We start from the raw sequence: 15,098 nt of genomic DNA, 5'->3' as shown, positions 1-15,098 counted from the left end.
TATCTCCCACTGTAGCTTCAGGCAAGTTCATGGCACCAAGACAACCTTGGTGACCTCCTTATCTTGATGGACAGAATGGGAGAATCAGTGCTGATTCTCTTCTATCAATCAAACACTGTTGACACCATCAACCAAAAGGTATTTGTGACCTTCCCTCCCCCTCCCCCCTTACACTGATGGGATTTCTTTAAACTGGTGGCATTTAATCCTTTCCACAGGTCTATAAGAGTTATGATGGGCACCAGCTGCTCCTCCCCGTGGAGATCTGGTATGTAGAGTCCCACAAAGTTAGACCCTGACACTATTCTTTTTGATATTAGTGGTTATCATGGGGGTGCTCAATGTAGATCATTCTCTTTCTTTCTACACACTCTCTCTCCTTTGGCTGAAATTCCAGATTCCTTCAACATTTTTGTGGCTGTGGCTTTCAGTAGCAGCTCTCTCTGGCTGTATTGCTTTTAGCTGTCACCTTGTATGGAGTTGCTAACCTGGATGCTGTTGAAGGCTTGACATTTGTTTTGTGCTCTTTAATAAAGAGTAAAAGTTAAAACTGGTGCAGCCCTGGGTAAACTGCTCCCTGCCAACAGCTCGAGTGGCACTTCAATAGCTCTTTGCTGTAGCTGTCCATCTGACCTCTTGGTTCTAGTAATGTCTACATTTCCTCATCTTTAGAGCATTGTGTCATTGATGCCGTCCTTGTACTCACCAAGAAATGAACAGAACACCACCCGAGTCCATTAATGTCCCTCACTGGGTTAGTCAATGGGACTGCAAAAGAGCAGTTTACAGTTTTCACTTCTTCCCAGGCACTGAGGTGGATTGCTTCCTTTGGTTTCCAATTTGTGGGTGTGATGTCAACCATTAATTAAAATTTTTGTACCTATCACACCTATGAATCATGAGTTTACTCAGCTAGATTTTTACCAGTATGGAAAGTTGATGTATTCTATTTAGTAAACCGATTCAAAGGATATAAATATAACATCACCAGTTAAATAGAACAGCACCAATGTTAACAGTAGCTACTTTATTAAAGCAACAAATGCTTTTATTTTCCCCCTGAGCTTGATTTTACATGTATTTTAGGTAGCGTTTGAGCAGTGAGCACATATAAGTAAATGGCATGTTGAAATTGTCAGCATTACTAGAAAAAATGTCAGTTTGTAAAGGCCGGCTAATGAAGCTTTGCTGCCCTCTACTGTACAATCATACAACACAAAATACAAAAAAAATAAGGGTGGGGAAAAATGTCATTACAGTTGTGTTGCATTTCCATTGAGATAAATTCATATGCACACCCTCTTCCCCTCTCCCAACATAAAAAAGGTGATAGATATGGATAGAATGCAAGCTTTTTGGTGCAGGGACTGTGACTTCCTGTGTAGATATAGCGTATGGAACATATGTCCTATTTGGATTTATGCCTGAGTAACTTTAGTTGGCCAAATGTTTCATAAAAACGAGCATTTCTAAGAGATGTTGGAAGCAGTTTTCTGGCTTGTAGGCCAAAGGTTATTAGGGTAAGGTTATCCATTTGTCCTAGACTCTGCTCCCACTCCTTAATGAACTCATTGTTATGAGAATATGTGGGAATGAGTGGATGTCTGAATGTTGACGAGTCAGTAATTATATCTAAACAAAACATATACGTTTTGGAACTAAGCAGAAGTTTGCCTACTAGAGCTCCTTATTACATTCCATTTTTGAGAGACATGTACAGGATTAGGCAACAGCTGAGCAGAGAACCTAGATTTACGCAGATACGCACCTAAATCTAACCCTAAGGGTTCATGACTACCACAAAGGTGATAGATCCTACTTAAAGAGTGGCCATGCAAGTTCTATTACCAATGAGCTTTCATAGACAATTGCATTGTGGGAGAAAGTTTAATGTACTGTATAAGAGTTTTATTTTGTTTTTTTCAACTAAAAATGCCTCCCAAATCTGGCTTTGTTTTTCATTAAACAATGACAAAGTTGCTTTTGTTACAGAGTGAGTAGTAAATCCAGGGATTTGTACACGGTGATGTGTAATATGGATTTTCTTCCCATTTTGAAACATAAGTGGCAAACAGAATCTGAGTTTTAACCCATTAACTTTTTTTGACCCAAATATTTATTTTCCTTATTATCAGCCATTCCTTTTGTGTGACCGTTACCTGTATTCGAAGGCAGTGAATCTGCTCCTCCATAACTTGATCAAAGTTGTCCACTTCAAATTTTCCATTGCGAAAATCTCCTGCTCTTCTGAAAATCCTGCATGTTGCACTATCACTTTCCTTTATTTTCATTTTGCCCAGTTCCACGTAACCTGAATACAGAATGTCCCGTTTGTATTCAGCTGATCCTGTATAAATCTGAATCTTCTGGAGAATGATAGGTGTTTCAAAAACAATAGTAAAGGAGTTCCCTGATGTTACATTCCTTCCCCAGAAGAAACCTTTGCCAGGTGGACAAACTTCCTCAGGCACATAGTCATCAAAGACAGGTATGTCTGTGTAACAGGAGGCAGCAGGGAAGTCTCCAAAATCCCCAACATCTTCTTGGAACTCTGGATCCTTGAATATATTTTCCATATTGTGAAAAGATGAAATTCTGCCAATGTGCTGAAAAAGAGAAGGTCTGAAGGTAATGATTGCTTTCTGAGCTTTGGATTGGTGGAAAAGTTCGAAGAGCCAGTCACAAGGCATCGTGTCATAGAACAGCAACAGGAATCGTGCCAGTTTGGGAAGATCTTCGTTGTGATAGAGTTTCCCTATGTAGCCCAGTGTTGAAAAGGCTACCGTGGCCCAAGGTTCCATCCTTTCATGTATAAATTGTTGTATTATGGAAAAGAAACCATTGGCACAAACCACATCATCTTCCAACATCAAATAATAATGTGAGAGGCTGGCACAAAAGTTAACTAAAAAAGCATAGTCCACATTCTGTTTTGACCTGCGCTGGACACTTTCATCTTTATCCAAGAAGTTTCTTTGCAGACCTTGTAAAGAAGGGTAACTGGATAGAGAGCTGCATATAACAAGAAGGTTTCCTTCACCAATATGTGAACTAAACCCATCTTTAATCTCCTTAGCTGTTTGCTTATTTAGAGTTGAATCATTATTTGCTAGATAGACAACTAAGAATATCTCTTTTAACTCCTCTGGGCTGGACTGACTAAAAATGGAGTCAATTGTCCTCATTAGATAGTTTTTATTCTTCCGGTGGATGGAGGAAATCCCAATTGACAAGTATCCTACAAAGGTAAAAACAGAAATAATTTATATGATCTCTTTTTTTTCCCTTCTATGAACTGTTCCTGCTCTAGTGAACTAGCGGCAGAGTCTTGTGAAATTATAGTTTTGCTGGTTTGGTCCTGTGCTTTCCCATAGTAGTTCCAATTGCTCAGTAAAACAAGCAGGGCCAAATTAAAGAATTTTGGGGCCCTGTGCACTATGGAAATTACATACATACACATACACACCTTCCTTAAACTAGACAGAGCATGTGATATACAGTCTGTAAATATAAGAACATCTCCATTTATTAATTATCTGTTTAACTGCATAATCTGTAAGCAGTGAGCTGAGCAGTGTCTTAAGACACTAGTAATTACAAATGTAAACATGTGTATATATATATAGAGAGAGAGAGAGACAGACATCTGAGAATCAGGGAGAAAGTGCCCTTTATTACAATGATTTCCATCTTACACCAATTTATTTCGGTGTAGGACCATGGATTCAGTTTCTAGTCTGGGATGAACATGCAGATAAGTTTGAACTCAGTTCCCTGGTACTAAAATTAATGCCTGTGCCAGCCAAGTCCAAATAACATGGTAGATTTGCAATGAGATTTGGTTTCTTCCTTTTAGTGTTGACAAAAAAGTAGTTTTCAGAACCTCAGGTCACCATAGGATTTAGCATTGTTTTTTTCACTTAACTGGGCCTAAGGAATAACAACTTATCCACCTTTCCCTGAGAGATCAGATCTGGCCACCACAATTTTCCCCAAATCTCCAGATAAGATCATTATTCTAAGCCAACAGGGAAAGATTGTAGAAAACTTTTTTAAAAATCTAATATGAAATATGTTTAATATGAATAGAGCAAGAATATTTAGTTTACATATACTAATGGGCAATTTGATGTTTTTTAAAAACCCGCTTTTTCTCTCTCCTTTTATTCTGGGAAGCATTTGCTAAATAGGATGTGTGCTTTATGAAACTGACTTACAAATGAACTCAACCATGCCCAGCTGGCTCTGAAGCTACAGGGGGAAGGGTTCTTGCCAAAAGCAGAACTTTGCTGGAGCCCATACAAATCAGAAAAGAGTGCATTGGATACCTGAGCCAAAGATGCTTTGCTGCCTTTTGAAAAACAGGCAGGACTAAGAGAGGAACTTTACCAGCTCCAAAGGGAAGTGGCAGTCTCGGCTGGCCCTGGAAAGCTTGTCTGAATCAATGCAAATAGGAGACTGCCTCTGAGACCCTGGGGCAATTGGGCAGCCAAATGAGCAAGAAAGCTGGTTCTTTTCCCCCTAAGGAGAAGGGTGGACTTTGTGGCCAGCTACCAGTACCCCAAAGAGGACACTGACTCTGATGGCTCATGCCACCAGTACCAGCAAGGAGGCAGAACAGTCAAGAATGAGCTGAACCACAAAAAGGGACCTGACCCCCTCCCAGACACCACCCTCCCCTTCTCTTACACCATGGCCATCTAGTAGAGCATTGAGAAGAGGCCCAGCTGCCTAGGGTACCAAACCCGAGCAGTGCTGTAACCCACTGTGACACTCCCTGACATTTGGCCCACATCCTCAGGGGCACCAGGGCCAAACCTGGTCAAAGTCCAGATAAGGCTGTCATCACCTCCAAGAGACAGAAAAACTAGTCACTGTCCCAGCTCCTCACTAGCCAGAGCCCCCTGGTTTATGAGTCCCTACACCCACCTTTTCCCAGAAGCCACCCCAGGGAGTGCTCCAACCATCCCCTCACAGGAATCCTGGCTTCCCCCACCCTCAACCCCTGCTGGTAAACCTTGGGTACATTCTGCTGGCCAGCACTGAGAGGAGCAGTAGGCCTCAGGTGCCACATTGGCAGGTTAAGGGCCCAACCCGTGGAGTGGGACCCTGGTGCTATGCCAGTAGCTATGTGACCTGAATGCCATAATGGAAGCAGCCACTGGTGGCCCTATCTCTGTGCGTAGCAACAGTTGCCAGCTGCAATGAGCTGGGGGTTTTGTTACTTGTAAGTGACAAGTGAAAACGAAAATAGCACATCCAGCCTGGATAAAAACTGGCCAGGAGGCAACCCTAGGCCCAGACCTGGTTGGGGGACTTGTGAGAGTGCACGTTGGTTAATCCAGGCTTGCAAACGTAGAATGAGCTGAACCCGCTCTCACATTCCATGTTACATATAAATATGTTCTTCATGCTATCACATCACACACATTCTTTCAATCACTATGTACTCATTTTGCACTAGAATTCAGTAGATATTTAGAGCACTTTCAATGCCACAAACTGAAGGCTCTATTATCCAAGAGTGAGCTATAGAGTCTGGTTCTGCTACCATTAATCATGTGCATAGTTCCATTGGTTTCAATGGGATTACTTGCATGAGTAAGGTTTGTATGATAGAGGCTATGGACAGCAATACTTACCTTTAGAGAATAGGTGATCGGTAACTATGCTCCAGAAATCATCATAAAAACACCAATGGGAAAAACTCAAAAGGGGGAAATTAGATCCATGTAATACTCATTTTGTGAAATTCACCATGGTGTAGAAGAGGAGCACAAAGGCTATGCATTATTCTAGTCCTAGTTTAACTCTCTTTTGAAGAATTACATGGGCCTTGAATAATACATAGGCCTTATGCTGGCTCTCTGCAACAAGGTGAATTTCACCAATAGTGAACAGACCATGGAGAATAATTATTAATACTGAGCTCTTATATATACTGCTAGGACTTGTGATGGAATTAGACCCTTGTTATATAAAATGCAATCTATTATGTTCATGCAACATTAAGTGTGATACTTACATCACGCAAAAGTCAGGAAATTCAGAATTATGACATTAGACATGCCCTGACTTGCACTACATACACATAGAGCTCCAGCCATGTGGAGCTGCTTGCAGGACCAACACCTGCTTCTTGACTGTGCCAAGGTGCTCTTACATCCAGTGGTACTGGCTATCCCTATGCACGTTTTTTTACTGGTAGTTTTAGACAAAAAAGAGGAAAGTAACAAACATGGTGTATTGACACCCTTAAAAGGATTAATTTCAGAAGCTGCTAGAAATAATAGGACAAATTGTGCTCTGATTTATAGGGGAAGCTCCAGAATTTACATTGTGTTTTGCCTCAGGGATGATCAATCAATGTCACATTGGTCTGATGGCATAATGACCCTGATTCAGCAAAATACTAAGCATTTTCCTAACTGAAATAAGAGATTAATCACATATTTAAAATTAAGCATGTCATTAAATCCCTTGAATTGGGGCCAGCATTATAATGTTGCTATACTCCTGGAAAGATTTGGTGGGCAGAGTTTCTTTGGAACCAAACAGAAATGGAATTCTCCCTCTTCAGCAGCTCATGATGTTTCAGTGAAGCCTGGGTGATTTCACCTCTCATTCAGATCTCTTTCTTTTTAAGGTCATTTGTTATTTTGATAATTTGCCTTCATCCTGTTAATACTTTTGTTCTGAATACAACAGCAAGGGGCTGAAGTGGATGTCAAGAGTTCATCTTGCAATCAACACTCACTTTTTCTAGTAGGACGAGAGCCTATGAGGTATTCATATGGAATCGGTAAAGGGTCCATCAAGCTTTCTTTTACAGTAAAATTTTGATTTTGTGGTATCTCACAAACAGCAGCCTCCAAGTCAGCAGTCTCCTCCTCTCTAGTTGTGGCCTTAAAAATAAAACACTATTATTGTCTAATATCTGAGACTGATGCAAGCTATAGCATACAATATATACAGTATTGTTCCAGTACATTCGGAAGTTATGTTTGCCTGCTTCATACTTCTCAATCTGCCAATGCTCCAATATGTGAAGAACATTACTATTATTGTTATTTATGTATTTATTTACTTTAGCAAAGTACAGTGTCACAGAAGAACAATATATAGTTTGCTTCAGTGATGCTGGAAACCAGGACACAGAAAAGTGCTGTTAGAATCATTCTCCTCACATGTATTTATGGAAATGGAATAATACGTATTAGCAAAAGCTTTATGCTCTCTATGATGATGGTTATTTTCTTCTTTAAATTAAATGCGACTTCTCAAAAATCCCCACTGGAATTCTTACTTTAGAGAACAACAAGCATCCTAGAATTTCAGGCTACTTAACAAATATTAGCTAATTAAGCCTCAAACTCCTCTGCATTTTGCCTATAAATAAATGGAGGGTCCAGAGAAGTTACATGACAAACTAGAGCACATAGAGAGTAGTGACAGTACTAGGAATAAAACCCAGGAGACCTATCTTCTAAACCTCTGCTGTAACTACTAGAGAAGACTACTGTGCACATGTAGACCAAATTTGCATTCAATGTTTTGCTGTTTTCTACACTGTAATCTCATATCCAATTTGCTGTCCACTATCACCCCTTGGTCTGTGCATTATTGCTTTTCAGGTTTCTCTCCACAGAACACCTGTGTTTTGGATTATTTTTTCTCAAGTGCATTAACTCACTTCTCCAAGATGATTCTCATTTTGGGGCAGTACATAAAACCTGCCAATTGACTCAGATAGTTAAAGATTTACAGGTAGCTCACCTCTGTGTTTGTTATTTTCTATTGTGAATACAGGGAAATATAAGAGAATTATGCAGATACTGAGGTAACTATATTTAATTTAGGCAAAATTGGCAAGGTTTTCAACAACACAAGAGTATATTTTTTCTTCTTATTTACCCCTTTAACATTCTTTGTATTTCTTGCCCCAGCAACACTGCTGAATTTAATATAGCTAGGAATTTTATCAATTTGCTGTTTATTCTCTCTTTCAAATTATTAACAAAGATGTTAAATAAGACAAGATATGACCAGCCCCAGCATCACTTCATTAAACGCTCTCCCCCAACTCCAGTACATTGCTGCCTATCATTATCCTTTGTTTAGAGAACTTCTGTGATTTTTCAGTCCATGTGATAATGTTTATATCCAAGCTAATTTGAATTAATTCATGTCCAAGGCAACTTGAATTAATTCTGGGATAGATTATGAGAGAAGCTGTATTCAGTGCTTTAATAAAATTCAAACAGATTATATCTATCTCATTCCCTTCACCCATTTGTTTTACAATTCTGTTGAAATAAATGTGGGTTTGTTTTTTATAACCTCACATTGTTTATTGCTTACGGTTCCCATTCCCTTCAAGGTGTTTTGTGAGTTTTGGCTCTTGATAGTTCTGTTATTTTACTGGTGTTTGATTTTAAATTTACTGCCCTGGAATCCTTCATTCCAACCCTATGAAGAGTGCAGCAAACTCCTAGGGTAAGCCAGAGACACTTACCTTGTCTACACTAGCACTTATACTGGCAAAACTTTAGTTACTCAGGGGTGTGAAAAAACACACCCCTAAGCGACATAAGTTTTGCAGACATAAGTGCTTGTGTAGCCAACATAATAAAACCACATAAATGAGCGGCGGTAGCTATGTCAGTGGGAGAGCTGCTGACATAGCGCTGTCCACACAAGCTTTTATGCTGGCAAAACTTATGTCGCTGAGGGGGGTGTTTTTTCACACCCCAGAGCAACTAAAGTTTTGCCAGCATAAGTGCTAGTGTAGACAAGACCGCAGGAAGTCCTGTAATGGGCAAAGGACCCTTGCACATTGTAAGGAGCCGATGCCTGAGCTGAAGACAGCCAACGTAAATAACTCACCATCTGGGCAAGAAGCCTCAGGGGACTCTTTTACAGCGTATACAAACCTGATATCTGGGCACCATTTTGACCTAGTAAGTTCCATATTTGGAGTGTGGACCTGAATGCAAACCCCTCTTTAATGTGCCCATAGCCCTACCAGCACTTCTGATTCTATGATAGATACAAATTAGAGTGGGCACTCTGATAGGTGTCTGTTGGCAGTGAACACTACACAGTCAAACAAAAGCAAGATAAGATTAATAGTCAACCAAAAGCAAGACAAAGGAGAAAAAAAGGACTGCTGTTATTCCATCAACTTGCAGTCAGTCAAAGAACTCCAATTACTTAATAGCATTTAGCACTCATATAGTGCTTTTCATCTTCAAAGCGCTTTACAAACATTAGCTAATTAATCCTCATTACTGGTAAGTAACCTAATTTTTCCTCTATTCCCCATCCCTCCACAGACACACAGACCCTCTCATGTACAGATCAGCTCCCAAGACATTGCACAGCATCAGGCCTGGAGGGGCTTAGGATCCAAAATATATGAACCATGGTTTCGCAGAACTGGTCAGCCAACAGAAAACTCAGTCCTATTTTTTGGTATTCAAGCAATAATGGTGAAAAAAGTTAGCCTGGGTTCTTTTATGACAAATTTCACTGATATGAATATACTTATAAAACACTGCCAACGCTCTCTTGCCAGTAGAAAGGGCGTTTTTCAGCACGAGTATTACAAGTCACTACTGCCATTAAAGATCTGCATTTTTTTTTAATTGCTGAAAAGTTCTGTTTGCATCATTGAAAAGCTTACAATGTGTCATTTTTCATTAAATAGATTTATATGCAATTTTTTTTCTGAAATAGCTGTTTAGAGCCTCCTCTTTTGGGAGATTTTATCAACTCATGTATGTATTCCACCAATAACAAATAACCTTATTTGAAATAAATTTGTACATCATCCCTCTCGTTACCTACGTTAAATGTCGTTAATCCAGGCTTTCCCACCTTTAAGCAGTTACGCTGTTCTTTATTCTGACTCCAAATAATGGCAAACAATGTGATGAAAAGCACTAAGAGAAAAAATAACCTTGGAAAGGTTCTCCAGTACCAGGCTAGTGCCTTTTGTAAGTTCCGGGTTTTCATTGTCTCTTTTCTTCCTTTAAATACAAACAACGTCAGTTAGGTAAGAAACCAAAATCTAGACAACAATGGTCTAGTACATACTCCATGATATTATTCAGTGTATGCCTAGCTGTTTTAGTACATATGAAATTCCTATTTTTTATCTTTGTACACAAAGCCATTACCTTTAACACAGCTAAATATTGACAATAAATTAAGACCCAATTCTGCTCTCACATATGTGAGTGCAATTCCACTAAAGTCAATGGGTCATATTCAAATCTGATGTGAGCAGGTGCAGCTCCGTTGAATCCACCAGGGCTGAATTTGTATTTTTGCACATAGGTGTGGATGGTCCTCTCTGATTCTGAGCTCAGAGGAACTTAGGTCCAACAGTTCACGCCGAGGGGGGCATGGAAGTGGAAGAGCTGTAGATTTGGATCGTTCCTCCCACTGGGGCTCTGTGGAAGATCCTTTATAAGAATATTACCAAGTCTATGCAACAGTAGATTCCAGGGACATGCAAAAGGGAAATGCTACAGACAGAGAGAACCCCATGAATTTAACAGACAGCACTGTCTGAGAACCCTACTGAACCTTTCCACATCAATTCTTACAGTCAATCTCTTTCTCCATTGCAATAGCCCTGATATTAGGGAATGAGGTGTATGATTTTTTTCAGTGCTTGGGTTTGGCAATAATGGAAAAGTCAATAAGGAGTTGGGCTGACTGAAAATTTTCTGTCAAAGTTTAGAATAGAAAATGGGATTTTGACAAAACAAAACTTTATATGAGAAGTGATTACTTGCTGTGGAAAAATTTTATTTTTCATCACAACAAACATCCAAAAACTGAAATATTTCATCTGACATGGTCTGCCACCATACCTCATGGGTTTTGAAGTTCAGTTTCCTCATGTCCCCATTCTTTTTCATGGGCTGGGCTCCTCACCCAAACCATATTCCCATGATGCACCACAACCTGGAACTCCTATGATGCAATCAACTCCCTTCAGAATGAGGCAAGATCATGGGAAATGTAACCCAACCAAGTAGCCCAACCTATAGAGGAGACTCTGAGCATGAGGCACCCAATCTCTCATGAGGCACCATAATGTCCTAACCAAGTTATTTCAGTTTTTGACTTTTTGCTGGAAATCAAACTTTTCCAAGGAAAATTTTAACATTTTTATGCTTTTTTTTCCCCATAAAAAATTTCAATATTTTCCAACCAGAACGACCTAACCACCTCTGAAAAATCCCAGCCTTAAAGACTAGTAATGTAATGCCCTGTTTGCACTGTACGGGGAGAGGTCAGAAATCCACTGGGAGCATGGCCTCCTGAATGTGAACTGCCAGGGGGAAGTTACAGTCAGTGCCCTGAAAAGTGGTAGGCCACATTTAACTCTGGGTCAAGGTCACAACAAATAGGATCCCTTGCAGCTGGCAAAATGTTCCTCTAGTGTTTTATCAGCCCCTACCTAACACACTGGATTGGCCCTGAAGCTCCGGTGTCACTTAGTCCCTCAGGACAGCAGTGCTCAGACTAACTAACACTTAGCTGGCTGTCAAGTTAATCCTCTTGTTTAAAAAGCCAACAGGGGCCAGAGGGTGCTTTTCCGCCTGCACGGGCTCCAGCCACAAGTGCATGCAATCCCTGGGCTTTACAAGCAGCCCTTGGAGCTAGCGCCGCTAGCCAGCTGCAAGGATGGTGCAGGGGTAGAGGGGAGCACTGCTGGAGGAGCTGTAGCAGGGTGTGCACTCTCGCCCCGCGGACTGGGAGCTGTTTGGGGAGGCATTGGGCCTCCTGTGGAACAACTACCCCCTGCACCACCTCTGAGGCAGGGTTGTGGCTCAGAGCCACCTGACTCGGAGAGGGATATGGGTCGCCGCTTCTGTGCCGGGAGGGATTTCAGTCCTTCCCTCGTCTGCCTTTACCCTGCTCCCGTCCGTAGGCGCGTACTGGGCTGTCCAGGTTCCGGCACCAGCAGGACTCTCCAGAGGTGACTCAGGCCGCCGGAGCAGCGGGCCGTGGGGGGCACAGGGCAGTTGTTAGGCGCAGCCCATTTTCTTGGGGCTCCTGGCAGCAGCTTCCTTCACGGCGCCGTGGCGTGGCGGCACCCAACTGACAACACGTCTCTTCCCTCGACTAGCTGCCTGCAACTGCCACGGAACCTCCCGCCCCTGGGCCTGGATGTACCTCCCTGACACGCACCCTGCAAGAGCGCGTGCTGTCAGGTCCCTGTCACGCCATTGCCGCTCTGCCTCCGACCCTCCCTGTCGCAGTTTCTGCCCAGGACTTGCTCCCAAGTCTCATCGGCTGACAGACACTTCAGGTTTTCTCCTCCCCCTGAAATGTATCCTGCCTACTAAAGATCTGGCCTTCTCAGTGCACCTTCCTTTTCCATGCAGAGCAGTCAGACCCCTACTCTCCTACCTTCTCCTTTAGTAGGGGGCCCAGGATGCAGGGAGTGAGCCAGGTGACCTATCCACCCCCATGCAGGAGTAGGGGGAGACCTGCTGGCTGGATTAACAATATGGTGCTAAAGGTTTCTGGACAGCTACCCGCATCCCGACCTCCAGAAGATGGGGAGCCAGTTATTTTCAGTAAGAGACATTGCTTGTGGAGAGGGGATTTCAGTCTTAAACTATGTTGGACTACAGAATGGTGAGATGTTTTCTCACGGGGAAAGGAGAGTATTAATGTATTGGAGTTTAACCAGGAAGAACTCGGTGGTTTGGGCTGAGTTTGCAGATTTGTTCAAACTTGAAAAGGAGACTAGAACACTGGGGGGGGGGAGGAGGGGGGAGGGGGAGGACCCATGCAAACCAAAGCAAAAACAAAACACAAAAACAAAGAAATGTTAAATTACCCAAAACTGCTGAGTTTCGCAGTAGTCTTGTGCCACTACTACAAACCATCATAGCACAGCACCGTAATAAAGAGGAGAGACAGAAACTAACCCAGCAGCTGCTTTTTGGAATCATTTCTTTATAAGGCAGATCTCAAACAGAAGTCACAGTAATAGCCCAGGGACTCCCAGACAGCATGACACCACAGTATTTGTACCTTGTAAACCTGTTTGACATGCTCACTACTTCACGCCATCAGCTCACACTGCCTCAGAAAAACACACTGCTATCACACCTGTTAACCAAAAATCCCTAATAACAAAAGCTTTACAATCACAACTAATTAGGGCTTTACATTTCCAATTAACTGTGCAACCGTTAACTAATTAATCCTTCCAATACTCCTGTGAGATAGACAAGAGTTACTTCCAGTTTAGAAATAAGGACATTGCAGTAGCTAGGCTGTGATTTGTCCAAGGCACACTGTGGAACCACAGCATGCTGGGATTACGAACTGAGGGGCATCCTCACACTTTCCTTCCCCTCTGCCCATTTGTACAAGGGCTAAGAACAATTTAGCCATGAAGCTCCAATCCAACAAAACACATACGGATCAAAGGGATTTTAAGCACATGCTTCAGTGCTTTGCTTAATGGGGGCCTGAATGTGCAGACCCCAGTTCAGCTCCAGCATCAGACATGACTGAACATATCACCAAGCAGAGCTAGCCTTAGCATTTTTTGGTGGGCCAGCTTTCCCTAACATAACTGAGTCCCATGCACCATGATCACAACACTCTGCACAGAGCTGGCATGAGGAGTTTGAAGAGGGTTAGCACGGTGATTGTTTGGGTCATCCCTCACACTTAGCCAGCTTGTTTTAGGTTCATAGCATGCGTGCTTGTGTGTCAGGAATGTTACAACTCCACTCACCCATTCACAAGTTTCCTGCTGCAGCGGTTTATTCATTTCAGCCCTAGCACTTCACAGCACTTTCTATTCTTCAGCCCAGGGAAAAAGGCTAGAAACTTTCTAACAAACAACAACAACAACCCTAAGACCATCAGTGCTATCAAGGGCCACTATGAGACATCCCCCATGAGCCTGAGCTCATCAGTGACAGCAGTAAAGTTTTATACAGGGCTTTTCACATCCTCTACCACCAGAAATATAATGGGAAAGGGATGGGTGAAAACTTCCTGGTTTCTGAGTTTTGACTGAAGCATCTCCAAAGAGTTTCCAGAGGGTGACAGCCAAACTTGGATTCTAAATGTACAAGTTTCCCCCACAGCTCCTGCTGAGTTCAAACTCTGGAATTTGGCTCTCCAGGATTTTGACAGATGGAACACATTGATTTAATGCTTGAAAAGGAATCCTGCTGCCGCTTCCCCAGCTTGTTCCAGTGCTTTGGGAGTTGGGCAGTAACATACAAACAATTTTATGTTGTGAACAACAGCCAGTGTTTGGGAAATTGGGATTAAAATGAAAATGTCTTGTGACTTTTGACATCCTTCCCCCTCCCTTCCATCTGGAGACCATTTTTCCTCTCTCTCTCCAGACTCTTTCCTTTTTGTTTGTGCTTGTCTCTAGTTTCATTTTCTGTAATATTTTCCCTATAACTTTATCTCTTAATTTTTGTCTTTTGAAAGATCTTAGCTTTGCATTGTGTTTTCTAAACACACACTCACCTTGACAGAATTCTTGCTGCATTCTGTAGAATAAACTCACTGGCAAAAGGATAAATTCCACTTGTAAATGGATAGACACTGTTTATGGCCCCAATCATATAAGGTGCTCTACGCATAGAGACTAGAGCCCATAATAACTCATTTCAGGCTTAGGGCCTATGATTTAATTTATATCTTTGTGGGATGGGACTCACAAGGCCAATAGAGCAAGGCCCACTCAGTTTGCCTGTGTTTGGGGAAGAGGCTGAATCATAACAGCTGGTAAAAATCTCTGGAAATAGTTCAGCAAGCTAAAACTACATAAATTTGTCAAGTTCTCACTGCTTTTTAAGCTCTTAGAAGCACACACACCCCCTTGATTGCAGGAATACCTCCCCCTCCTACTTCTAAATCTGGGTTATTAGCATGATTTTTACTTATACATCCCAAACCTTCATTTCATCCAGCTTCTTAGCTGCTTTTCCCTTTACTTTCTGCAGTCTCTGCCACACTTTGGTTTTTACTGCTACCAAGTCCAATGCTACCTTCATTATACCTAGTAATACATAATAATTGAATTCTCC

General features: G+C 41.8%; 1 protein-coding gene across 1 annotated transcript; it reads right to left on the bottom strand.

Moving 5' to 3' along the window:
- Positions 1-1,874: 1,874 nt before the first annotated feature.
- On the bottom strand, positions 1,875-14,612 carry LOC137142659 (alpha-1,3-mannosyl-glycoprotein 4-beta-N-acetylglucosaminyltransferase C-like). The gene is made up of 4 exons (XM_067532092.1): positions 14,536-14,612; positions 9,850-10,031; positions 6,758-6,905; positions 1,875-3,238 (listed from the first exon to the last, which is right to left on the bottom strand). The coding sequence occupies exons 1-4, from the start codon at positions 14,555-14,557 to the stop codon at positions 2,094-2,096; spliced, it is 1,497 nt and encodes a 498-aa protein (XP_067388193.1). The 5' UTR covers positions 14,558-14,612; the 3' UTR covers positions 1,875-2,093.
- Positions 14,613-15,098: the final 486 nt, after the last annotated feature.

This window comes from Emydura macquarii, unplaced genomic scaffold (assembly GCF_026122565.2).
Source record: "Emydura macquarii macquarii isolate MOO-44397 ecotype Brisbane River unplaced genomic scaffold, CSIRO-AGI_Emac_v2 contig_3240, whole genome shotgun sequence".
In the NCBI taxonomy this organism is placed as follows: domain Eukaryota; kingdom Metazoa; phylum Chordata; order Testudines; family Chelidae; genus Emydura; species Emydura macquarii.
The sequence above is the reverse complement of the archived record's forward strand: the minus strand, read 5'-3'. Positions and strand labels throughout refer to the sequence as shown.